The 26,153-nt window shown below is 52.1% G+C and overlaps 7 protein-coding genes across 7 annotated transcripts; 3 read left to right on the top strand and 4 right to left on the bottom strand.

The window, feature by feature from the left end:
- Nucleotides 1-743: 743 nt before the first annotated feature.
- Nucleotides 744-971, bottom strand: CCOS01_05625 (uncharacterized protein; the record flags this gene model as incomplete). The annotated part of the gene is made up of 1 exon (XM_060453802.1): nucleotides 744-971. One exon carries the CDS (start codon nucleotides 969-971, stop codon nucleotides 744-746), a length of 228 nt encoding a protein of 75 aa, XP_060315574.1.
- Nucleotides 972-10,059: 9,088 nt separating this feature from the next.
- Nucleotides 10,060-11,157, bottom strand: CCOS01_05624 (uncharacterized protein; the record flags this gene model as incomplete). Its single annotated transcript, XM_060453801.1, has 1 exon — nucleotides 10,060-11,157. The coding sequence occupies one exon, from the start codon at nucleotides 11,155-11,157 to the stop codon at nucleotides 10,060-10,062; it is 1,098 nt and encodes a 365-aa protein (XP_060315573.1).
- Nucleotides 11,158-12,032: 875 nt separating this feature from the next.
- On the bottom strand, nucleotides 12,033-12,239 carry CCOS01_05623 (uncharacterized protein; the record flags this gene model as incomplete). Its single annotated transcript, XM_060453800.1, has 1 exon — nucleotides 12,033-12,239. One exon carries the CDS (start codon nucleotides 12,237-12,239, stop codon nucleotides 12,033-12,035), a length of 207 nt encoding a protein of 68 aa, XP_060315572.1.
- An 887-nt stretch (nucleotides 12,240-13,126) lies between these two features.
- CCOS01_05622 (pentatricopeptide repeat domain-containing protein) lies at nucleotides 13,127-15,554 on the top strand (the record flags this gene model as incomplete). The annotated part of the gene is made up of 2 exons (XM_060453799.1): nucleotides 13,127-15,333; nucleotides 15,386-15,554. The coding sequence occupies 2 exons, from the start codon at nucleotides 13,127-13,129 to the stop codon at nucleotides 15,552-15,554; spliced, it is 2,376 nt and encodes a 791-aa protein (XP_060315571.1).
- A 156-nt stretch (nucleotides 15,555-15,710) lies between these two features.
- CCOS01_05621 (ribosomal protein S18) lies at nucleotides 15,711-16,460 on the bottom strand (the record flags this gene model as incomplete). The annotated part of the gene is made up of 3 exons (XM_060453798.1): nucleotides 15,711-15,908; nucleotides 15,962-16,293; nucleotides 16,364-16,460. The coding sequence occupies 3 exons, from the start codon at nucleotides 16,458-16,460 to the stop codon at nucleotides 15,711-15,713; spliced, it is 627 nt and encodes a 208-aa protein (XP_060315570.1).
- A 244-nt stretch (nucleotides 16,461-16,704) lies between these two features.
- Nucleotides 16,705-17,566, top strand: CCOS01_05620 (U3 small nucleolar ribonucleoprotein IMP3; the record flags this gene model as incomplete). Its single annotated transcript, XM_060453797.1, has 6 exons — nucleotides 16,705-16,773; nucleotides 16,842-16,868; nucleotides 16,924-16,959; nucleotides 17,011-17,034; nucleotides 17,108-17,307; nucleotides 17,371-17,566. The coding sequence occupies 6 exons, from the start codon at nucleotides 16,705-16,707 to the stop codon at nucleotides 17,564-17,566; spliced, it is 552 nt and encodes a 183-aa protein (XP_060315569.1).
- Nucleotides 17,567-19,026: 1,460 nt separating this feature from the next.
- Nucleotides 19,027-19,882, top strand: CCOS01_05619 (glycosyl hydrolase family 61; the record flags this gene model as incomplete). Its single annotated transcript, XM_060453796.1, has 2 exons — nucleotides 19,027-19,121; nucleotides 19,189-19,882. The coding sequence occupies 2 exons, from the start codon at nucleotides 19,027-19,029 to the stop codon at nucleotides 19,880-19,882; spliced, it is 789 nt and encodes a 262-aa protein (XP_060315568.1).
- Nucleotides 19,883-26,153: the final 6,271 nt, after the last annotated feature.

Raw genomic sequence — 26,153 nt, 5'->3', positions numbered from 1 at the left:
AGATCCGTGCACACTTTGTGGGAATTATGATCAACCACCTACACGACGACTTCAAGCAACAACAAGCAGCGGCAACAACAACAACAAATCATCCGCCAGTCAAAGCATCACACTTGTCCATTGCCGTGTCTCCTCGTCTCAGCCTCCTCCTTGCTTATCCAAGGCTTGTCTGGAGCCATCTCATCCATGTTCGACACCATCGGGACAGCCAGCTAAGCTTCCTCCATCTCACCTTATCTCGGAAAGAGATTTGCTCGAGACCCAGATCAGAACCCACCCAAACATCAAGATAGCCATCATCACAAGCTGAAAAAAGGAAGCCGGGGGGGGGGGGGGCATTCGAGCCACGAGCTGCACAACCCGCACAACCCGCACAAAACCTTCGTGGTCTTTCAGGAATGCTCCATCGATATTTCAATGCAGGCGCAAGGCGTGTCAACACACACAGTCAGATCAGATCTAGGACATCCTCCCCGGCCCCTCCACGAACAACACGCGGCACGCCTTACCAACCTGTTTCGATTCGTGCCCACTCACATCTCCGCTCTTGAAGTGGCCAGTCTTCTTCGGCTCCTTCTATTTCATCTCTGGACCTCCAAAGATCCTTCGAGAGGCTCACCTCCCTGTCAGGCAACCGAGTTGCAATTCTTTGATCGTGGCTCCCTACAACCGCTCGCTTGGCGGTGGGTAGGACAAAGAATCCTCGATGGCGTTACCTCGTGGTCCCATACGCAAATGTCTGCTTAGTGCAGCTTGAATCCACAGACGCCACTTCGACGGCAGCGGCTTCGAGAAACATCTCCACAGACCAGCCCTGGCTGTGCGCATCTAATCAGCGAGAGTCGTGTTTCTGCACCCGAATATGGAACAATGATAACAACAATCATCAGACGCCGCAGACCTGCTTTGCCATCTGCAGCCCGATAGCCCAGACAAGAGAGATCCAATGTCGCAGCACAGTCCAACAGCATCTAAGAAGCAACTCGCAAGAGTCCTCTATTCGGTCTACTTGCGCCTTCAACATTGGCCCAACTCTGAGTTATTCCAAAGTCTAGAGTCTAGTCAAAGTCTACATGTCACCACTCCAGGAATAAGAAAGGCCATGTCGGACGCAAAACCTCGACGAGCAAGTAAAGAAAGCGGCGACAGCTATCCGCCGCCACCACACGCTAAAAATAAGCTCCTCGCGATGGGATTGGATATTTCTGTCGTTACTAGCGCGCTCCTATCTCGCTCCCGACTGCTATGCGGCTAGAAGTTCTGGCGCATGTGAGTACTCGCAGGGGCATTATGGGACAGTTCCCAGCTTTGCGTTTTTGCCAGCTCGAGCTAGAGTTGGTCAGGCAAATGTCTCTTGTTCTCGTTCCCGAGTTATTTGCGAACGACAGACGATTGATCCGAGACCGAATGTCTGGACCCCTATTCTGGCATCATCCACCCGTATTACCATCCGTACCACGATCCATAGTCCACCCACCGCACGCGAAGATAGATGTCGTATCCACTGATCCGCCCAGGGGTGGGCACGATTGGGGTTACCAGGGTCGCTTGTCGCCCTACCATTGTACACCTGTAGGCAAGGTTCTTCCATGTCGGTCTCGGCGCCTCTTGACAAGATACGTCTCCCCCGCCTTGGACCGAGCGGGCGAATCATGGTGCACTTCGCAGGCATCTTCCTGGGACGAGGAGTTATTCTCCGACCATATCGCTCCACAGCTCAAGCAGCTCAAGCAGCTCACGGGCTCACGACGGCTGCCTCACCTTCTTCTTCGCGCTGTTCCAAGAGAAGCGCTTGCACCATGACGCCAGAGCCTACCGCCGCTCGGACGGTCGTCTAATGAAAATGAGGAACCAGGCACACCAGGGAGGACCCTCAGAACAGCAGGTTGACGGTCGAAACGGTGACTCGGCGATTTCGTATTGCCAGCATTTTGCGAGGCCTAGAGGGCCCAGGTCAACCCTGGCAACCAGTCTTCCGTCAGCCTCCCTAGGCTCGCTTGACAGGGACACAAGCGGCGATTGAGCCGCTCATGAGTCGGCCGTTCCTTGCCAACCTACTTGGTTGCACTGTTCACTCTCGGTGACCTTGCTACGCCTGAAGGACGACTCAATAGGCAAGCTGCTACCAATTCTTGTTTCCTATTTTCGGCCTGATGCGATGCGAGCTCTCAGCGCGCGATAGAGACAGAAACTTTGGCTCTCTGTCAGACACCGTTTCATCGTTACCTAGGATTGCACAACATTGAGTACGAAGCCGCCGTTCCCATTTTTTTCTAAGCCATGCAATCTGAACCATGCTGCAAGCATTTGCGGTTCCCAAATGATTATCAACTCAACTGCCGTCATCTCGTCCATTCCACGGGGACTCTCCCGTATCCGACACGGCCGCTCTGATGTGCATCGCTGCATCCATCTCGATGTGGAATCGGCAGCCCCGTTTTCTCAGATAACGAAGATCCGATGATGTCCTAACCCGCCTTCACGCGCCCTTGGGAAGCGTTTCGTTACTCTTCACGTTCGCAGTCTTCTTCGTCCCCGAGACTGCGAAGCGCCCATGAGCCATTGCCAGCCACTGCCGTCACTAATCCCGCCTTACGGTGCCGGCTTTGCAAGTCTTGCAGCATCGTAATCTTTCGTCGCATCTCGTTCCGTTGCATGTTCAAACGTGGCTTGCCCGTCCTGCAGGTTGTTGATCCGACTGCCGAGTTACAACATTCAACTTCATCCTCACGAAACAACAACATCCAATCAACTTACGCGGAGCTGGTTCGTATATTCGGTGGACTCGGCACAGCGGCTTCACCTATCCACAAACCATCGGCGGGAACTTGGCTATCCTGACGCCCAACTTCAGCCCGGCGCCGATCTTGACTCCCGTAAGCCCGGCGGCTTCTTCAATCATGCTACGCCGCCGAAATCATTGCGACCGTTGGTTTGTCGCCAAATCTTCATTGGGCGCGGAGCCACGCTTCTCGACACCTTCCAGCCACATAATTCCTTCTTTCTACAAATAATTTGACCCACTAATCACCCTAAGTCTCCTCGCCGGCGTGTCAGGTTACGATCTACCTAAGCTAATCGACCTGGCCAGTAGCTCGAGCCTATTTTCTTATCCACTTGTGCTTAGCAGTAACGTCTTCCGTCAACTGAACCGAGCTTCCCGGTCTCCACGACTTTGCTTCAGGCGACCCGGGTTGCTATCACCAAACCCTTTTTGTGGCTTAGTGTCCCAAAGAGGAAATAGATCGTTTAGTCTACGAGCCGCTCAGACGAGTGTTTCCCTTTCTGTCAAACGACTTCCTAGACAAGACAGCTGTACACCATCAAGTTGTTGGCAGGCCAGCAGACAAAGTGACAGCCGCCACTTGTCTCCAGTTACGATCACGACACAGTCACAGGCCGTATAGGGCAATTGCAAGAGACGTCGAAACACTTTGGACGCCGTTGATGGCTGCGTTCTGTGCTTGACCTTCCTAGCAGGGAAATACTTTGGAAGACACGAGGGTGGGCACTGATCGGATGCTACCAGGCAAGGACTTCAGCTGAAACGAAACAACACGGATCTATCCCTGCTACCAGGCCGCCAACAGCTGGAATTTCTGCTGTGTCTGCCCTGTCTTTGCGAGAATTGTACGTACGAATACGCTACGGTATCATGATGGTGCGTGCTACTTCGCAGGGCATCGCAGGGCATCGCAGGAAGGGAAGTCGTTGGATGCATGAGTCGGCGACCTCACTGACGATGTCGTCTTGTCGTTGTCAGCGCTCGTCCTGCACGTCCAAAAGTTGACGTCCATGCCATCCGCAGTGGACTGGTTCCAGGCCCGTAATGACGGATCACGCACTTCATAAGAAAGAATCCAGCAAAAACCTCATCCCACCAGCGAGAGGGAATAATGAGTCTTTTTGGGCTGAGCGTGCAGACACGCACAGTAGCGTGGACTTCAAACGACGGGTTTTGAGCAATTCTGCAAGCACTTTACTTATATGTTAGGCTAAAGATGTAGGGCGTGCGACTCGACCAAGCACCTCGAAGCGAGTTGGGGATTAGTGAGCATCGCAAAGGATGAAAGTTAGAATTGATTGGCTTTTTTTTTCTTGGATGGATCACGATAATCCGCCCATTGCGTGGACCGCGTCAAACGTCGGCGCGCGTACTCGGCTCGCAAAACCCGTCAGGGTTGGACCCTTGGAGAGGCTGTCGACAAGCGCGATTATCTGCCCGTTTTTGACTTCTCCATGCGAGCGTGCGTGGTGCCAAGTGCCCCCCGTGGGAAAAGGTAGACACGCTCGACACGGTAGAGTGTAGAGACGGGGCCTGTCATCCCAAGAGCTTGACAATGCTGCCATCAGCGACACCACATGATACGGTGTGGCAATGGATACTTGAAGGGGGGTTGCCTATTTTGGTGGTGTCAAGGAGAAGTCTGACGCCATTTCTTCTGCCAACTTGACTCCTGTCAATGTTTCCGTTGGATTGGAGACAGCTTGGTGACAGGTTGTCTTTTGGTTGTGTGACAACTCTCTCTGGTTGTGACACAACCCAAAAACGAAGTTATGGCCGGCCGGCCGGCCGACACGACCGAGGTCTTACGAAGATGTCGCACCCGCATCTCATTATGCCGTCTCCGCTGGCCCAAGCCAGGGTTGTGAGGAACATCTACAACAATTGGGTACGTGGTACGAACTAAAGGCGCCCAGAGAAACACGTAAACCAAACAAATGGCTCCGCATCACCCAAACCGGGGTGCTCTAATACCGAGGCCCGCATTACCGGGATTCCTGCTGGGATCGCCCGCGCACGCTTTGCGTTTTCCGAGACTTGCGTGCTTGGGGCGCAGCGGAAGACCCTCCTACTCGTTCGCTTGTCGGTGAGGACTTCTTGAAGTTCTGGATCCAAAATGTCTCCCGTGCTAAGAGATGAGTGAGATTTGGGAGGGGAATGCACCCGCCGCGGGGCTTTTGCAAGCTAGCAGCCCTCGCAGCCCAACAGGGCACTATGTCTCGAAAGCTGACCACCTCGGTCGGCCATGCAGAATAAGCAATGACGACAACTGGGGCTGATGGGTGGGTGGATGGGTAGGAAGTTGTGAGCAGAATGATAACGTCTTTTCGCTTCCCCACATTGAAGAAAATCAGTTATCGACATTGGAACTTTGGCAAGTGGAAATATCAATGGCATTGTGGATTTTGAGTGTGGGCTGTGAAGAGGAAAGGATTTGATATGGATGGAGGTTTAGTTTCAGCCGTGATTCCTCTTATCTCGTTAAAGACTCAATATTGCCGTAATTGGAGAGAATCTGACATATTGCCACTTTGGCGACTCTATCTAGATCCTGAGAAGGGCCTGGATCCCTATGCCCCTTGCCCACTTAGGTCCCTGAATACCAAAGATCCCGTTATGATCCCGCACACATTAGGCATCCAAACTATTGCTGAGCTCAATGGATTGCGTCTTTCATCGCAAACGGTCTTAGCAAGTAACAACCCCCCCCCCCCCCCCCCCCCCCAATCTGTGGTTGCCTATCGTATAGACTCGATCAATTGCGAAAGATTGCATATGCGGATGCGGGCAAGTCAACTTGAAGCCCGTTAAGGGATGGCCCATTTCGTCTGACAAGCATGAGGAGCTTTCCAGCAGATCGTAAGGCATATTCTCCCCCGCCGCATGTTCCCTCTCTCTTGCGTCGTCCATTTGGATACTCAAATGTGCGTTGATGTAATTGACTCGTCTCGTGTCTTACATACATGCACTTGACGCTCAAGTCCCATGCCCCCCAGTCCCGAGATGCCTTGCCTTTGCCTTTGCCTTGTCCCGTGCCGCGCCGTACCTCGCCTTGCCTCGCTTCGTCAGCTCGTCATCTGGTCGCGTCGCGAAAGAGGAAAGAGGTTCTCGAAATAGAACATGTACCGAGATCGCGAAGGGACGGATTTCGTTTTCTTTGGATTTTGCAGTGGTGGCACCCGCACAGGTACAGATGTGCAGAAGGGCGATGCATGGCGTGTTCTACAGAGGCGTGTTTTTCGCTTGACCGAGGCCGGCATGGTATGCATGGATGTGTGCGTGACGGGGCGCTACAATCTTTGGGTAACGGTCGTACCCAAGGATATGCGGGATGGCGGGCGGGCGAGCGGGCTACAGTACGCTTGTGTGAGGTTCCTCCGTTGGTCTATTGGGATTTTGGAAATCTTTGGGCCTTTGGTGTTGTGTTACCCCAGTTCGAGCCTTGGGAGCTGCCCACGTCAGCTTTCAATTCTAAGCCCAGCCCTACGGGTCTTTTCTGGTGATGGGGTCATCGTGATGGATGGATGAATGAATGGGGATGTCAGCTCAGGGCTTAGCATCCTTTCGACGAGGGCAGCCTGAATGACTGGGAGATAACGACAGGCCAGGCCAGGTACAGGTACAGGTACAGGTACAGGTACAGGTATCATGATGGCCTTGACTTGACTTGGCAGAAGCTGAGGTCTGTTCCCACCGTCCTGCCGCTGTCAGCTGGTCTTCCATCTCTTGTCAAAGCCCATCGTGTCGGTAATGAAGGCTCGATCTGGGTTGGGCTGTTCGACTTCTGATGCCCCGAACGAGAACCCCGTCCGAGAGCAAGCGTCTGTCGATTTGGATCTTTCGTCTTTCGCAAGGCTGAAGCGGGAGACTTCGGTAGGCCCTTTCTTCTCTTTCCATCCGTCACCACGTCCCCTTTCTTCCATCGAGCTATGATGCAAGTGCGCGTTGCTAGGGTCGCCGAGGAAACCGACCGAACGTGACCGACCGACCGACCGACACCGATGAGGTGGGTCCCCTTGCTAGATAGTTTTCCTTCTTCCTGCCGGGGCGCCGGGTGCGAGGCTCTGGAGGAGTTGCCCGAGAAGACCGAAATATTGGAAAGCGGGAAACGACGTCGTTCGAAGGGCGGGGAGACTGCCCACCACCGCCCAGCCAGGCGAAGAATTGGGATCTCGGTACCTGCAGCACGAATTGATTGGGCAAATTTCTTTTCAAAGTTGAAAGGAATGGCTCTCTGCAGATCAAGGGATAGGTTTTGTTCGAAATGTCCGTGTTATTCCTTGTCTTGCGGTGCGGTAGTGTCCCACGGACAATTCGACGGAGTTGACAACTTCGGACCCCCAACTAAGGGTCGTTGCGCTTCGGACGGAGGGGGAGCAGAGCTTCGAACAAACGCCACCAAAGTTCCCAAAATTCTGTCTCTTTTTCTATTGTTCAGTCTGTCTAAAGTGTCGACGTCCGGATAGACTGTCACATTAGCTGCGGGAGACACAAGATGGGCAAGGTGAATCTCACTGTTGCATCGTCGGGCGACGGTGGTGGAGGTTCAACACGCCCCACGGTTTGCCTGTACAAGTCGTTCATGCACAGCGGGAAGTTTGTACGCTTATCCCGCACTCCCGTCTATTATCCCTTGCTTACAGTCTTGACTGTCTGGAAGTGTTGTTGTCTCCGATGGACGTCGACTTCAAGTTTGTCCTAAGTGACAACTGTCAGTCAGGCTACGATTCAGAGTTGACAGCTATCATGGAAAATAGGCTCAAAGAACACTCACATACACGACGTTCGGAAATAATAATAAAGTGTCCGTGTGAGAAAAGAAAAGACATCAAGCAAGCTTGACAGTCATTGTACCTCCAAAGAGGCTAAGCCTTTCGCGGCTCGGTAACGTGCTGATCGTCAGGTCTGGGGCATGGCCTAGGAGCCGCAATATCAACAACGGGACGTCCAGGGTAGGAATACCTAGTGCCGCCCCCGGACGGACGTTATGCGCGCAGTACTCCTTCTGCTGCTTCTTGCAGGGCCGGACGACGGCGTCCGGTGATTATAGGACCAGGTGATAGAATACCAACTCTGAATCCTTCAGTAGGGGCTCTCTTCGTAGATTGCCTGTTTTCAAAAGAACCGGGCTCTCTGTTCAGAACGGCCTCTTGATTATTGGAAGTAACGTGTCTGTAATACAGCTTGTCTTCGATACAGATTTGAGCAGGCGATGCAGTCCGGAGTTGAGCCAGGCTCCTAGTTGTGACACTACATCTTGTATTCTAAACATCGGTTACTTGAGTTGCCCGAAAACCGATACTTACCAACGCGTTCATACTGGAGATCTCTTTTGTCCGGACATGACACTATAGACGACTACGGCCTAGACGTTCCCAAGTCCGCAGTCGGTCATGGTCGAGATGTCGTGCCCGAGTTGACCAATCTATCGTGCCAGTAAGCGTCTTTCTTGTTACATTCTCACTCTTTTGGGCAACAATGTCTGTAAAGTGTATCACACACCTCCTAGGATCTCAATCCATTGAGTTACTCTCCTGTCCGTCGCCTGGGCGATCTTGTCCACCTGCAACCACCCCGGCTCCGGGGAACGGGGGTTAGAAGCTGTCCCCTGCCTGGCCCTCCTTGTCAACCTTGTTCCTGCCTTTTGGTTCCCCTGATCTGACGGAGTGAAGAGAAATGCCATTCGGCTGACAGTTGAGAAGGGAAGGGTTTGCGTGAATGGCAACATGGTCGTTGTTTCTTCTCAACTGCAGCAAGCAGGCCCCGGTGCGGTGTTCCGGAGTTGCGTATTTCGTGCCACGCGCGTGCAGTTGACCACGGTAGTTATCCGCATTTCCTTGGATCCTTTCCTGACACACCGTCTCTGTGTTGACCCGTGTATAGAGTATATCAGCTTGTAGTTCAAGCAGACTGAAAATAGAACTCTCTCCGGGCCGCCGACGACCTGGTCCCATCTAGTGATGATCCTGGCCGGTAATATTGCCGGGCCATTCGAAAATCTCGTATGAATCCGGTTGGCACTTTATTATTTCGTCCGGTAGCTGCGTTTCTTGGCGTGGGCCGGTTGCCTTGTCGACTCGGTGATGTGAGGGCAAGTCCGTACCCGAACTCTTCCTTTAGCTCCATCGTGGGGTGTTGGAAAGAGCGTGGACGACGACGCACGGTCGAGACGTCAACCGTCAATCAAATGTCCCTCGGATCACCGACATCAGGATGATGTTCAGATGGCAGCACTAGGCTTAGCCTCTTCCAATCCCCCTCTTCTGTCCCCCGAGTGCACCCCCCTCTGATCATCTTCCTGTTCGGCGTTCGATTCTGATTCCATCTGTTCTTGTTCTTCTTTCTCTTCAGACAAATGCATTCCGACGAACTCTAGGATCTCTTCGCCCGATATCAGACCTCAGAGAAGCCTTACGCAAACGCGACGTCAATCTGAGACCCGTCACTGGATGGGGCCGGCCGGCGCCAGGAAGAAACATAGAGCGCGGAGCTGGCCGGCGTCCTATGAGGTTGAGATAGAGGGTGCGCCGAAAGTCGACCAGAGCCAGTCAGCGCAAGCTGCACTTGCGACTCTGAAACGCAGACGTGAACGCCTCAGGAGGCATTCTCCCACACCCACTTTGTCCTGCCGCCGTGGGACTTGATGGAAATCAACCGTATTCATCCAGCCATACAGGACTCTGATACACGCCCCCGTGATCAACGATGCCGCGCGGACTCGAAACATAGACAAGTCAAAAGAGAGCTTCCAAGCAAGTAAAGCAACTAGACTCTTTCATGGCACGGGCTGGGGTAAAGAGAAGCAGGGCAACGAGAGGAGAAGAGAGAGAAAGAGGCGGAGCCAGGGGCCAATGCAAGTCTAGAACGGACTTCTGTCGCTAGCAAACTGGACAAATGAGAGGGGAGGACTAGAAAAGTGTTACATGAATCCCGCGGGGGGTCGAAGAAGCATATTGTGACTATATTGCGGTAAGTCGGTGATCTCTCGTCTTCTTTTCTGAGCCCCCTGCTATGCACTCCCTCGTCCTTTCATTCCTTCTTTTCTCTTGGCCGGTCTTCTCGGTCATCGGGTGATATCTTCTTAACCGAGAGAGAGTGAGGGATATACATCCTGGCTCGAGCTGTCGTCCGATATACGACGGCAGCAGGTTAGGCGATGATGGGACAAGATCGTCCGTAGAGTGACGGATCTCGTACAACCCCCCGGCATCTTAGCTTGCTGTGCCTCTGGTCTGCCCCCCCGCTGTCCACCCCATCTGCCTCCGCTCTCTCGTCTATATATCTCCTCTGTCCTCCCCCACATCATCCTCTCTTCCCATGTCGACGACATACCTTACCCCACTACCTTTCCCGATGTCATCGAGTGCGGCGTTGACGAGGTGCGGGTCGGCACTGAGGATTACGACATGAGAGGGTGCCTCCAACTGGCCAGACGACAACCACCTGGAAAGAGTCGAGGCCCAGGATCGGAACATATCAGGATGAGCCTCGAAGGAGCCATAGATGTTGCGCAAGGAAATGCCCCTTTCAGCCAAGGCATCAATGTCGGCACCGGTCGAGGAGGACAACATGACGATGGCTTTCGAAACATTGGTGGGAACGAAAAGAGAGGCGGCTAGAGTGGGATGGCCAGACGCATATGCCTCCACGACATGCAAAGGAGGAGAGCCGAGGATGGTCTGAACATCGGACCGAATAGAAGAGGAGGACCGGTCATTGACATGAGTTGCCCCAAGGGTTCGGAGTTTTGCAAAGGAGGCCTTGGAAGAGGTGGGTATGATGGTTCCGATGCCCGCAATCGCCGCAAGTTGAACGATGAAAGTGCCGACGTTTGTGCCCGCGCCAAGGACGATGAGATGGGCTTTTTGGTACTCGAAGGTCGTATCAGTGTTAGGAAAGGGAACCTCCAGGCCAGATGAGTGGAACAGAGAAAGAGCCGCAGTGAAGGGGTTGGTGATTAGCGTTGCAGCTTGAAGGGACAATATTGCCACTGGGACGGGAAGCAGAAGTCGAGGATCGGCGAGAATGTACGGGGCCAAGCCACCGGCATGCGGTCGACGAAGATTCCCCTGAAAGAGGACACGCGTACCGATAGGTGGGAAAGGGACATCACTTGGAGCGATCGAAATCCCGTATTCGACGACCATGCCGACGATATCGATGCTGAGCACCAAGGGAAGGCGAGAGGCAATATTGAAAACGCCGAAGTCGCGGAATTTTTGATCAAGGGCTATAAGACCAGTGACTTCGACGCAGATCAAGACCTCTCCTGGGCCAGGACGGGGCACTGATTGGCCCATCGCCGGAAGGGGTTTTCCGATAACGACGAGGGATAAAACGACCTGGGAAACGGCCTTGATTAAGTCTGGCATGGTTGACATCTTCATCGAAGGAAGATGGAAAGAGATTGGAAAAGAAGGGCTTGTGGAAAAGCTGCTGGGTGAGCGGAGGTCCAAGGTCAACTTGATCGGGCAACAACTAATTACATCCTCCTTGAGCTCAAGTGGTTGTGTCGGGGGCTGGAACGCAACGAAAGGCCCTTCACGGCTGCCGAACCGAGGCAGGAATCCTACAGCGTTACAACTTGAGGATAACCGCCATGAAGCTGGTCGTTGGCAAACTGGAGTTATCGGATTTCATGCTTTCGGTCCCGTTCTAAGAGGTGAGCGGCTCCGAATCCGGCAATGGAAGAGAGGCAGCCATCAGGAGGACGGAGCCACAGGATAAGGCGACTAAGGTGAGGACTATCCAACAGCACCAGCAGCAACAGAAGTAGCACTGGGCATCTCTGCCACCATTTTTCCTTTTGGGCTGTTGCGTCCTTTGCGGCGGTGTTGCTGTCTGTTTCGCAAGAGACCCGCGGCTGGAGCTACGAGATCTTGACATATCGCCGTCGGTCTAAAGTGCGCAGGTCAGAGGATTCAATGGCCAGTTGGGCGGTATGTCGTCAAGCTATCGGGGTATCAGCCCGCCCGGCGGCTTAGGTCGGACTACACTCCGAAGCGGGATAAAAAGTACCGAATTCTTCTCAGGTATCCTACTTTTGGTAAGCAATGGTCAATAGGCATAGCTTCGCGCTAACAAGGACTTACAAAAACGGTACGTAAACGTCTTGAGCTAACTACCGGTTCAAGGTTCGTCGTCGTTTTGATCTTTCTGTTTCTAGAACCAATTTGCAACTGCAGAGTGTGAAAGCTGATGCCTTCGAAAACAAATTCGCAGGGCGCACTTGCACTCTAAATGCTTCTCACTCAAGCAGTTTGAATGAACCAATTGCCATGACATCGTAGCTAAGCTCAGGTTCCGCACTGACTTCATCGTGGGTCTGAGCGTGTTTGTGCTTCATGCGGCCCGGCGAAGAAAGAAGAACGGAAAAAGAACACTTGACACCGAGGTGCCAACTCTGGCCATCACCCGGATTTGAGCGCACACACGCTCGTTTCTCGTGCTTCATGAGCAGTGGGATTGATTCTCTGCGTCGTCTGGACTCTTCCCATCGGCATCTTCCTGCCGCTCACGGAGAGCAACGGTACAACAACGTTTGCCATAACATGAGAATCTCATCATCATTCACAAACGGTCCGTTTTGAGTTTCCAATTCTGCCATTCAGCGCCGAATGGTCCCTCGGTGGTCTTGGTCTGTCTGGATATCGCTGTTAGCTCCCATACCGTTTTGGTTCCAGTCACTATAAGCCTACTAGGACCGTGATATTAACTAGCTTGCTAAGCAATTTGAAATAAAATGCCGGTCGTTTTAAAGTGATCCAGATCAACCTGGGTAACCATCAACGTTGGGATCCACTGTTGACGATAATGATGCTTGGAATTGGGTAAAGTATGATTGGTTCAAGAACTGAAGGGAACTACCATATCGTGTAATTCACACTCTGCTACAGAACGCAGTTTTCGAATTGAGAATTGAGAGAGAGCTTGTAGACTATAGTGATCGCAATTCGAATTTGAAACAGGAGTAGCTTTCAAGTTCCATTGACGAAAGAGAGATTCTTGAGGTTCTAAATGTCATTGAGGTCATTGACACCGAAGTTGCCGGGTGTGAACAAAATTATGACTAAGCACGGGTAATCTGCGGGTCCTCCACGAGCGCGGGTCGCATTTTGGTGGCAGCTACCGCGATTTCCAAGTCCCGGGAGCTCCAGTGTCCCCAAATTCCAATTCGCAAATCTCTGGAGCTTCAAATATCGGCATTGCGCTTCACCACATGCCGCGCTTACTTTGATTTGGTCTGGAGATGCCCAGGTACGCTTAATTGAAGCCATGTGTCAATAATCTCCAAACTGATCGCCATCAAGAACCTTTCGCGCAAAGCACTGAACCCACACCATGAGGGCGCAATTAGCCCGCCATGTCTGCCGACGGGTCCTTGTTCCTAGGGGCAGCGTCCCTGCCTGTTCGATTCTTTCTCGCCCAGCGTGTCGCCATACACAGCTCCCGGTACCTTCGACGATATCTCTCTCTCGACGGTCCCAGCGAAGGACGTTCTTCGGTATCCTGCAGAAGCCCCCGAGACAAATCAAGAAGCCAGAGTATGAGCCTGGGTGGACAACGGTCTTGACATGGAGAAATCGCCTTTTGGAGAGCGTTCGACCGCCGTCTAGAACAGAATTGGTCGAGGCGTTTAGGGATTTGTTTTCGTACAAAGTGCGCTTCAACATCGTCGTCAACAGCACTCAGGCCTTGCACTGTCGTAATCTGTTAAAATACCTGCTCGAAAATAAGGATGACGAGCCGGGTCCAGGTCTGACTCTGTCAGAGTTGACCAACGCGCGGGAAGCGCTGCTGAAGTTGCCGAAAGAGGACACCAAAGACCACCTGGAGTTCTCCAGGCTCTTATACGGTGCGATCAAGGAAGAACGGGCATTGGATCCCGCAGATCCTGGGGCATCGGAGGACTTCGAGTCGTACCTGGTTGCCTTGACATTATTTGGAGCATCTCCCGAAGCCTTTATCGCGTTGCAGGAACACTGGGCCCAATTATCTGAAGCAGAGCGACCTGGCGCGCAGAATCTTTGGGTCAATGTCCTGCAGGGGCTGGCGGAGGAAGGTCGTGAGGCAGAGCTTGTGGCAGCTGTCAAAAAGGCCGAGAAACTTGGTTTGCCTTTCACGGCGAATTTTCATGAGGTTATGACAACTTTCTTCGCCAAGAAGGATAACGTTTTGGAGACCAAGAAGTGGTTTCTGAGGCCAGCTCACAACATCGAGCATCCAAGCCCTAGGTCTTTCAAAGAAATCTTGCATTTTTCAGTGAGAAACAACCAACGCGGGTGGACAGCGCCGATCTTCAAGAAGCTCGTTGACGCCAACCCGAGCAAGGAGCATTGGGATGTTATCTATCAGTGGGCAGTACTGTCCATGGGCAAAGGGCTTGATGACATCAAAGGCATGTTTGATGTTGTTGCTCGCCACAACCCCGACGACAGCGCCTTTCTACCAGACACCCAAACGATCAATGGGCTGCTGGAGGTTGCTATTGAGAAGAACGACCCTTATTTGGCAGACAGGCTTGTCTCGTTCGCAAGCGAGCTCGACATCCGGCCTGATGCAACAACATACCTTCTCCAAATGGACTTCAAGATCCGGGCAAAGGACTTGTCAGGGGCCAGGGCGGCATACATGCAGCTCCCCAAGGCGGAGCTGAACGGAGAAGACGACTTGCCCCTGATCAACAAGTATCTCCAAGCGCTATGCTACCAAGCAACCCCGAATTCGACGGCGATACGCGAGATGCTGGATATTCTGGAGGACCGAATTGTCACATTAGACCCAGAGACAGTGGTCGCATTATGCACGGTCTTCCTCAAGAATGACCAGCAATTCGAAATTATCGACACACTGTCGCTGAATGTATTTCAACACAGCAACGAACAACGGCGATCCATCAGAGATGCATTTGTGGCGTACTGTTTGGACAAGAAAAACAGTACCGCGAGAGTATGGGACGCCTATTGCATCCTTCGTCAGTTCTTCCAGGAGACCAGTGTTGCGAGCCGTCTCTTACTCATGGACGCATTCTTCAACCGCAACCGCTCCGACATGGCCGTCCACGTATTCGGACACATGCGGCAGCATGTCAACCCAACATTCCACCCCAAGAGCGAAGCCTACATTCAATGTTTGGAAGGCATGGGCAGGTGTCCCGACTTGGACAGCACGAAGTTGGTCCATAACATGCTGAAGATGGACACGAAAATCCAGCCCAGCACGAAGATTTTCAACGCTTTGATGATTGCCTATGGTGCATGCAGGAAACCGAACATAGCCTTGGAGTACTGGCAGGACATTGTCAGGTCTTCGGAAGGCCCTTCATACAACAGTCTCGAGATTGTGTTCTCGCTCTGCGAAATCAAGGCCTTTGGCGACCAGATTGCCAGGGATATCTGGAAGAAAATCGAGAAGATGGAGGTCGATGTTCCACCGGCAGTCTTTGCTTCCTACTGCGGTGGCCTGGCAGGCAATGGCAATCTGCAGGAGGTCCAGAGCACGATCAGAACCATGAAGCGAGCTGTTGGGTATGGGCCTGATGCCATGACGTGAGTTCATCCCTCCAATCTCTGTCAAACTTCATAGCTAACATCTGTACAGGCTTGGCATTCCATTTAACGCGTTGCCTGGGCAAGGCTTGCAGCGGGAGTTCGAGGCGTGGGCCAAGAAGCAGTTCCCAGAGGAGTGGGCGGAGGTGGAGAAGTTCCGCTACTATTACACTCCCGAAAAACTGAAGAAGTTCAAGCTACAGCGTGTGCTGAAGGCATGATGTGTACAATAAGTACTGGAGGAGCTTCTTGTATCTGTACATTTATAATAGACGCCAAGATATTGTACAATTCATACACGGGAGAGACTCCCAATTTCCGCAGACAAATCCACAGGCCCTGCGAGCCTTTCCAAACACTAAGCCTCTCCAAAGTCTCTACTTCCACGACGCATTGAGGCGGAATCTCTTCTTCAACAGCTCGGGGTGGTGGTGCACACTAGGGTGGATACCCATACCAATCGCTCTCCGGATAGCCTTTGCCATCTTCCTCTGGTTCGTCGGCTTCAGTCCCGTTTCCTTGTTGTGCCTGATCTGTCCGAAGTTTGTCATATACTCGGAAATCATCGAGAAGTTCTGCAACACAGAATTAGCAGACAGAGCGTTTTGAAGGTACCGGTGAAACATACTCTGTAGTGGTCCAGGGGGTTGATCCCCAACAAGTCAACGACATCGACCGTGACGGTCTTTTGCCTGCGCCATTTCTCCATCTCAAGAGGGCTGAGATCGTGCGGCGCGTATACCTCACCGGTACGCCAGCGACGCGGCATTTGCTTGACATAGTCGTCGCTAACCTTCTTCTCGCGGAGAGACTCGAGCATGGTGCGTTTCCGAGCCGCAGCTCCTTCCAAGCGGGCCTTGCTTCCATTGTTGATGAGACCACGGATACGGTCGGCAGAGTGCACCTTGGGCTTCTCGTCGAGGTTCAGGAGGTTCTTGATCGGATCGGAGCTGGAGGACTCTGTAAAGCTTGACGTTAGCTTTCGCGCTACGGGGATAAGGGAGCTAGCTGTAAAGGGTCATTGACGTACGGGCGACTGCAGGAGTTGACGAGAATGGGCGCGCGACCCGGGCCATCAAGGCGCTCGGTGCCTTGATGGCCGAAATGAGTGGTAGTCTGGGAGGCATTGCTGGTTTTGTGAAGAGTTGTTGGAATATCCCAGCGAGTCGTGATCTGTCGCGAGATGTTGAAGCTGTCACGGGAATTTTTTGGTAGGCCGACGGAACCTCCCGCCCCACTCGTCCGATAAGCGTTGGCGGCGATAAGGAATTTTGTCCCGCCAGCTCCAGAACTTTTTCTTCTGCCGCGACCACTCGTTACGGTAGTCAATCGCAAAACCGAACTGGGAACCCGCGACGTCAATAGCCCAGCATGGTCCGCAAACTCAAGTATCACGAGCAGAAGCTCCTGCGGAAGCACGACTTCATCACATACAAGCAGGTACCGTGATCAACCGCACTTCGCCCGCGCAGCGGCCCGAGGCGCATGTGCTAACATTGAATTACCAGGATGGCGACCACCGAGACGCCGCAGTGGTATGGCAGACTCCACGAGAAGAGATGTGCGCGACACAATCTAACATGCGAACAGGTGCGCAGATACATGATTCAGAAGCCCGAGGATTATGTGAGTTACACAGTTGACACCCGTATCATGAACCACCGCTAACATTGACAGCACAAATACAACAGGCTATGCGGCGTAAGTTCTCCGAATATCTCCCCGAGTTTGCGGTCGAATACACATCGAGACGTAAATTGACACGGATGCGCAGTCCATCCGTCAACTGGCGCATAGGATCAGCCTGATGCCTCCGGAAAACGCGGCCCGCCGAAAGCACGAGCAACTGCTCCTCGACAAGCTGTATGACATGGGTGTTCTCTCCTCGGCCTCGAAGCTCTCGGCCATCGAACACAATGTCACAGTCAGCGCTTTTGCAAGACGACGTCTCCCCGTCGTCATGACTCGCCTTCGGTATGAAAAAGGAGGCTTTCACAGCTTGCTTCTTTGGGCATAATGCTAATGTAGATGTCGCAGCATGGCCGAGACCGTACAGGCAGCAACGAAGCTCATCGAACAGGGACATGTTCGTGTGGGCACGGAAACATGTGTCGATCCCGCGTTCTTGGTTACTCGCAGCATGGAGGACTTCGTTACATGGACCGTGGGCAGCAAGGTCAAGAGGAATATCATGAAGTATCGCGACAAGTTGGACGACTTCGAGTTGCTGTAGACGGGACGATACACTTTCGGATGACCGGCTTGCCGTCATGGTGGGACTTGGCTTTGTGCAATATTTGGAGGTGTTATGGAGTTAGGGGGCTGGACATGGGGAAAGAAAACATCTGACCTATCGCATTCCGCAGAGTCTGCGTGGCGGGCCTTGAGTCAGCTTTGAGGCTTAGGAGACGATCTGGACTGGCGGAGATATCGGGAGAAATCCCTTTGCTGGCATATTGCCCGATGCGCAAAGATCAAGCAACTCGGACAGCTGGCACTCACCCGCATGTGGCGACGTCCTCGGAACAGACCATCAGCCGCAATTACATTTTGTCGACAAGTAGGTAGACGAAGGTTCCTACATTTGAGGTTGTTCCTTGGCGAACCCAACCTCCAAATGAATCAACCGATACCTATTTTCGACTCTGTCAGCTCATCAGATCCAAAGTATACTGATGAAATACGAATGAATCGCGAAGACTCTGCAGCCAATCTCAAGGTTTCGTCGCAGAAGCACGTCATGCTGCGGGCTTGCGCTGCCTTGAGCGAGCAGATGAACACTTTGTGGACGGATGAAACGGTCGCAAAGTTTGGGACGTATATCAGTTCAGGACTGTCGCATGAAAACGAGGGCTGAAAGGCCTGGACGAAAGAGCCGAGGCCACTACCGAATCGGGAAATCATTGAGACGAAGCCGGGCAACTGTATAGAGTCGACTCGCAAAAGAGCGCAATAGACTAAGAGGAAATCCCGACTTCGTCCAGGATGGCCATGCAGTCCCAGCTCGGAACAAAACTTTCCTCCCCCCACAACAGACAAGAAAACGTGAAGAGTCGTCGGAAGATAACTCTATGAGGCTGAGAAGGGTGCTTTGCACGGACGCTCCTATAGAAGAGACGCCGAATGGAACAATGGATTATCCCAGTCTTGAAACAGGGAACATGACCAAGTGATACTCTGAACCGACGTTCTGGATGGTGAAGATCCGATCTCCGCCAATCGTAGCTCGAATCCCGGCCGGTACCTGAGGTCATCGTCTACTCTCTGTGTCTGATGTTTTGCACCTTCTTTTTGCGCTGTGGGTGGTCTCAACATCAGCGCACGGGGAAAGCTGAAGACTTTGTTTGTTTGAACGGATGAATCGGGACCGGGAGACTCCCCAGCCGCGGCGTTCCCTGCGGCTTTCTTGGTGTGTGATATAACAACCGTCATCCCAAGAGCTTCCCCATTGCTACCGATGTCACGTCTGGGAAGCAACTTACACATTCTTTGATAATACTCTAGTGCGCTGGTCGACTAATTACGCTCCTTTTCCCCCACAAACAGTCGCTGATCCCTCGCTGATAACGAACATATAAGTCACAACAATCCTTAAAACGTAACCCTAGTTTTTCCATCTCGCAGACTTGTCCAAACCGCAACCTCGGAACTTTGAAGAAGCCACACATCACGAATACGCGCAAGGATTCTATCATGTCCGCCTTGAAGTATGCTTTCTTGGCCTCGGCCGCTCTTCACACCGTTAGTGCCCATGGCACAGTAAACGGCCTTATGGCAGATGGAGTCTTGTAAGTCCGGGTTCGATATCTCAGTCACTTTTAGTCCATCCTCGCTGACCCGCTCCTCCCCCTCCAGCTATGAAGGCTACAGCCCTCAGATGCAGTACAAGAAGCCCCCGCCACAAGTCATAGGATGGTCCATCCCAAAGGATCTGTCCAACGGCTTCGTCGCCGTAGACAAGTACGCAGACGCAGACATCATCTGCCACGTCGGCGCGGAACCGGCACCGATCGCCGCAAAAGTCACAGCGGGCTCCAACGTCACCGTCTTCTGGACCGATTGGCCCGAGTCGCACCACGGGCCGATGATGGACTATCTGGCCCCCTGTAATGGCGACTGCGCCAAGGTCAACAAGGCCGATCTGCAATTCTTCGAGATTGACGCCGTCGGCGTCGTCGACGGTGCCAAAGCGCCCGGCAAGTGGGGTTCGGACGACATGCTATCCAACAACAAGTCGTGGACGATGACGATTCCGGCAAGCATCGCACCCGGCCAGTACGTTCTCCGCCACGAGACGATTGCGCTGCATGAGGCCGGCCGGGAGGGCGGCGCGCAGAACTATCCACAGTGCCTCAACATTGACGTCCAGGGCGGCGGGTCCGAGAAGCCCCCCGGCGTCAAGGCGACGGAGCTGTACAAGGCCAACGATGAGGGCATCAAGTTCAACATCTACAAGGATAACCTTGACTACCCCATGCCCGGACCCCCCATGATGGGCGCCGAGCAGAAGCCTACTCGTCGGCGGAAGAGAGTAACGGTCATCTACTGAAGGGAAAATGAATGGGCGGCTCACTGGCTTTTGTACAAATCGTGTTACTGTTATGTATTTGTACGGACGAACATTTCACGACGCATGATGGGACGGGATGGGGCGGAAACCTCTGCTTTTATTTGCGGGCTCAACCAACTTCTTGCTACGCTGGCCGTGCAAAGACTCTCTTTCGAGTCTCACGTTTCCTTTACGAATCATCGATATCCTTGGCATGCCACCTGTGTATAGAAAGCGGTCCTGTGAGATGGGGTTCACGAGCAAGCGAGCGTCCATGGGCGTATATAAATCTCGCCATGTATCATATTGTACCTTTTGTTTTTGTGAATGACAAATTGTAAACGATCCCACGAGGAGAGTGCGTGTATAGATGAGCTTGAACCAACAAACGTGTCCAGTCTTCTTGCCACCCCAACTATCTGCCCACTTCTCTTTGGACTTATTACCATGAAAGATTTGGGTCCCTGGTCTGCGATTCATCAGAGTATTCGGCCGTGATGAGTACTCACATCCGAAGGTTCAGCTCCGTACCCGAATCCGAAAATCTCATGCGGCCCAACCCTTCTCGTTTATTCGCCGCTGGTTTCAGGAAGAACTGGCTCTGTCTCTCTCTCTTCATCTTGCCGGGAACCGAATCCCGCGTGGGCCTCCCCTCTTTCTCTGGGGGAGGAGACCCGGACGCTGCGGTGCTTTTCCACTCGACACGGGTCACATGGATGTCCGAGGGGCCCCGGACCCGGCAGATCTACAAAAGAAACACGAAAATCTGAAGCACGGAGGACCTTCTTAAGAGACCTCACATATGGATCTGCAACGGTGGTCAGTACAGAGTACATAAGTACACTCATTTGCGCCCGCCTCCTCGTCTGCACGGCCCTGTCGATAATATTTGCTCTGAAATGTTTTGTTTCTATGGGGCTTTGGTCATGCCACGGCTAGTAGGACATCGGCGTCTATATGATCTACGGGCGCACCGACTCCGAAGCTTGGCGAATATGTTTCGCGGCGCCTCTCTCTTGTGGTCCAGTGGTCAATCTTTCCAGTAACTTATAGGGTCATTTCATCTTGATGTGTGGAAACTCAGAGGTGCCGGTGATGACGGACTGCCTGTACTTAACCGAGGCAAAAACTGTGAGTGTCTAAGCCAGTCTGCGGTATGCCCATACGTGCCCTCCTCAGACTTGACAGCCTCACAAACCCACCGGAGCAGGCTACTCATGTTGAGAGGAAACGGTCAGTAAATGAATATCTCGCCTATCCAGCCCACTTACCTTTGAGTGACAAGGGCCAACCTGAAGACCTGGAGCATTATAATACCCGACATTTCTTGCCGATGTCATGAGCTTCCGCGTCGAGAGCATCTCAGAGGCCGTTAGCAGGCCGCTTTGGGCAAGATCACCTTTACGGGACTATGTAAACAAAACGTATCTTCCCTGAATCATGTAGCGCCTCCACATATACCGCGCAGAATAAGGGGTAATTACGATGGTTGACGCAGCCAGAATACGTCCCAATATGGAAGGAAGTAAAAGGTGTCAAATACGGGCGCTGCCAATAAATTAACCTCACCCGTCTTGGTGTAGATGCACCAACGCTCCACTGGGAAAAGTACGAGTCGCTTCAATACTACCACATACCACTGAGCTTTTTCTTGCGCCCCTCCATCATTGAAGCTGCGATGTGGAGGCTCGATAATTGACAATGTCTTGACACTTCCCGAACAGATTTTCCTGACCCTCCAGTCTCAGATAATTAGTACTTAGAGAAAATCAGTAAAAGGTCTCGGGCCTTAGTTCAAACCCTATCCCCAGAAAACCCAGCGTCTGAGTTTCTTCATTACCCGTTTAACTACCAGGCTACGTGGCCCCGGCCGATTCGAACCGCACCGGAGAAGTGCTCCTTTCTTCGAATCTAGGTATGACCTGTAAACCCTCTGCTCGATGCGCCTCATGAACTCCGGGGAGCGGCAGCTTTGGGAACCCCGTGAACGTGGGCTTTCGCTCTCGTCCTAGCCCGTATTCGGACTAAGATACTTGAGCCCATGAGTTCTCTGCGAAAAAGAGTCATGTTGCTATCACAGTGAGGTTTGCGAAGAAGCACTTGTTATTGACGAGTAGCAGCTTCAATATCCCTAATATGAAAGGCATGTGGTTTTCTATAGCCTTTATCTATTCTTCTTCTTCTTCTTCTTCTTCTTCTTCTTCTTCTTCTTCTTCTCAACCTAGCTAAGTCCCTTTGACTCTCTCGAAAATGACTCTTTCCCCATTTTCTAGTCATAAACAGAGGGATCTAAGCCGCTAATCCAGGCTATTAGCGCCGAGATATGTGGCAGCTGTCTCCTCAGAGGAGAGACAGCGAGAGAAGACAGGTCGATACCGTTCTCAAGACTGATTTCTGCTACCCTTAATTATTATATTTTAAACAAGAGCTTTATAGAAAGGGGTTGCTGCTGGAGGTGTTCCTGCATCCAGTATAAAGTACGTAAGTGTATTTACACCTCGATGATTTGTCCCGGAATTACAGAGCAACGACTCTCAGGCCGCCCCCAGTCTGCGTAGTCATTTGTTGAGAGTTTGTACGACAGGCCAATTGAACTGCTTGAGAGTTGATTGGAACAAGGCCGTGGGGCTGCAGAAATGGGCGGTGGTGAGGGTACAGGAGCCAAGAGTAACTTATCACGTTGTGCGTATCCTTGGTCGAATAATCCTAAGACAAAAGCGAGCGACGGAGAGCAAGCGATGAACAGCGATCTGGTGGGTTTTATGTTCAAATTTAGAGACTCGGTATTCGAAACTGACTTGAATCTCCGATGGAGGCATTCTGCTCGAACATGAGAGAATACACTCACCAGGACGGCGACTCCACCTGCAGTCTCACGAACCGCTGCCTCTCTATAGTCGCCACTTATATCTGATTCCCGAACCATTGGGATCTCACGGTATCAATGCTCTATTCTCGTAAAAATGACCCTCTTACAATCGTTCCATGCCTTCTAGGCATCACTTGCCGTATTGTGCCTCAGAGTATAAAACAGAAGTGGCGATAAAGAACGTGGCGTTGAATAGCAGAGATCTTTGAGTGACCTCACTCTCCCCAGGCAGACACCATCAAAGGTGCGGAAGCTCGTCTAGCACTTCAATTTCCTGGATCCAAGAAACGAGGAGAGGCTTTCTACAGGGATTATCACCGGGCTATGCAAGGGTCGACCACTTACTGTCACTGGCCCGGGCCCCTCCTAAAGCCTACGAAGATGGGAACTTGGATTTCATCCATGCTTAGAACTCTCTACGCCTCTCCTGGTAGTGGTTTCGTGGATTTAAACCAGTGAGTTACACGGCATCAACTAATAAAGACCTAGCACCATACCATCTTTCTAATGTGCCCAAGTGCAAGTGTGACTGCCCCATAATTCTCTGAGGCTACATCCATCGCGGAAAACACAGTCAAAGCAGATACGGCAAGAGACGGCAGCCAAGAGCCTTCAAGACCTCTCCGGGCTTCCACAACTACGCTTGAAGATTCCTTGGTCGCTGGCCTAAAGAACAAGGCAGGTACCTCGGCGCTAGGAACGCTAAGGAAGGTCTCACGTAAAGATGCAACACTCGTCCATCTTAGAATCAGTTGAGGATATATATTAGGGCAATGAACGGAAGAACATAAGGCCGGCACACTGAACCCAGTCTCTTGCCGTGCCGTAAAATGGTATCTTGCGGCAATATCATGAACCAGAGGGCATTGTGTAAAATAGCCAACAGCAAGGGTGGCGAGTCTTTGGGACCAGGAGGCTGCCTTTCGAGGGATAAGTTGCTACAGCTCCTGAGAACGCTTTTCACGATGCCAAAACCCCGTTTTCCAATGAGATCAACAATTCCGCCATCTGCTCTTCTGGTATTGTTGCTCTTCGCTAACTCCCCCCTTCCCCTTTCCTGTCGGCGCTTACGACCTATGCCATCGCGGACAAGATGCTGCCCAACACACTAGACTGTTCAGTCACCCAACACAAATCGGCATGTATGCTGGCCGTACACAACTTGCCTGATCACAAGGGAGGTCCAGCCAGTATCCGAGGTGGAGAAACGTCGCTGCGGAAGGTTCCACCAATTCAGATCTGAACCCTGCCACCCGCCTGTGACATCACAACATGAACGAATAATTGGCACCCAGGGGAACAACTGCCCTCCTTTCCTTTCATGCGCGTTTGATACTCGCGGTGTAGGGTGAGTGTACAGCGAAGAGCTTGCGAATGGGTCATTTAATTGTTGACAGCAACGACTAGATAGCTAGATGACCTGGCCTTGCCCGACTTATCTTTAGATTCAGGATACACTGCATGATTTCCATCTGTGTTAGTACCTGTGTTGTATTCATTCCAGAAGAAGAGGTAAATGGCAGATGGAGCTAGATGGTAGTTACCTGACATGCAGTTGATACCTGGTTACCTTTTGATCCTACCCAAGATTGACAATCACTTGTTTTCTTTAGAAAAGAAAATGCGTCAGCTGAGAGCCGACCGCATGTGTCCATGGACCGAACTCCCGAAAGTTCAGTCTCTGCGGCCGTCTATCTAAGAAAGACCAGCGATTCGAGAGGCTTATAAACCGGCCTTCTAAGACAGCTTCTGGACTGTCTAACGATACTCTCATACGGATCAGACTTAAAGGTGAGAAAGCCCAGCTATTCAAGGCATCTTAACTCGCAAACTGACTGTCATTGTCTCGCGTTGTCTGCTTCAACAGGAATCCAAGCATACCTTTGATTTCGGGGCGACTCCTGAGCGGCGCCTGAAGCCTCAACGGCGATGCAACACAACTTCCAACCGCAGTGGTTCCGCAGAACTTGCAGTGAACAGGTTCTTCGATAATATTTCCGCGACCGGTGAGTAGCTTCCTTCCTCGTCGTAGGGATCTCCGCTGCTTTTCTCTCTTTGTCTCGCTAGCACACATATACATACTATATAATGGACCCTGCTCTTCCCATTCTACGTCTCACACCTCAGCCATGTGCTTCTTCAAAGCCGCGAGAGTATGTCCGAAAAAGCAAAGTTTGCGGCCTGAATTTAGTCCAGAAAGGATGCCCGGCTACCATAACAGTCAACGGCTTGCCCTAGTACATTGCTTAACGACATGCCTACACACAACTCACCACTTCTCCTCATTTGCCTATCACTGTATGTTCCCTCTTGAAAAAGCAATGAGCCATGAGCAACGCACACTGACATGTTTGAATTCGTGTTTCTTCTCGCTCCTTTCTTTACTTGGTGGAGCACGTCCTCTGATTGAGCATACAGACCACCCAGCGTGGTCGTTTCTCCTCCACCACAAAGTTGCGGTCAAAGGAACCCTGCGGACCTACTGGTCTCTCCATCTCGTCGCCGTAGCTCTTCAAGATACTCATCGCGGATTCTGCATTACCCCTACCGCCGTCGTGATCTATTCGCGAACACCTCAAAACGTTGCGAGTGGAAGTTAAGCCACCTCCTGTATCAGAACAAACCCGTCATCCGACTCCTTCCAATAGTCCTTCCTCTCTAGTCGCTCCCCTACCCCTCTCTCCAGCACTCCTCGTTTAGACCTGTGATCACACCGCCACTAAGAGACCACGGAACCTGCAACGGCCGAGTCACGAGAAGCCTCCGCACTTTTAAACATACAACGGCTTGAGCTTGCAGAGTAGGAAGGCCCGTCCCCCCTCAGAGACAGCCTGGATTCCATAGACCAAATTGCCTAAGCCTCCCTCTTCGATCTCAGCCCTTGGAAGCAACCGGGCAACACAACTGTTCGCACCAGGCGGGACGCATCAGTTCTATGCCCGAGCAAACAGCATCTCAAGCGACCTTCATCTCAAGCTTCCCCTGCGTGACGCAAAAGACTCAGTACTATTCCGACTTAGGGTTAACGATAACATGAAGCACAGGGAGGACATGGTCACAAACGCCATAGTACGACTGTGATTTGACTTCTTTTTTATTCGAGTCCTGGCTACCAATACTGTAGTGGCTACGATAGACATGAAATATGCAGCTTTTAGCCTCAGTATCACCAACTGTGGCATTCTGTCTGCGAATGGATGGTGTTCCACCAAAGATCCTTGGGGAACCTCAGTTGTTCCCCAGCCTACGCAACAGACTGGTCTGTTTTAACATCCCCCAATCCTCCTCCCGCCCGTATCCTTGACGTCGAACGTCTCTCGTAATGAATCGATGCAATGATGTTTGTGATTCTCCTCCCCCCGCTTGTATGCTCTGTGACTTTGATGAAAAAATAGGACCCAT

This window comes from Colletotrichum costaricense (genome assembly GCF_030867565.1).
Source record: "Colletotrichum costaricense strain IMI 309622 chromosome Unknown Scaffold_5.1, whole genome shotgun sequence".
NCBI lineage: Eukaryota > Fungi > Ascomycota > Sordariomycetes > Glomerellales > Glomerellaceae > Colletotrichum > Colletotrichum costaricense.
This window is presented reverse-complemented; position numbering and strand designations above follow the sequence as displayed.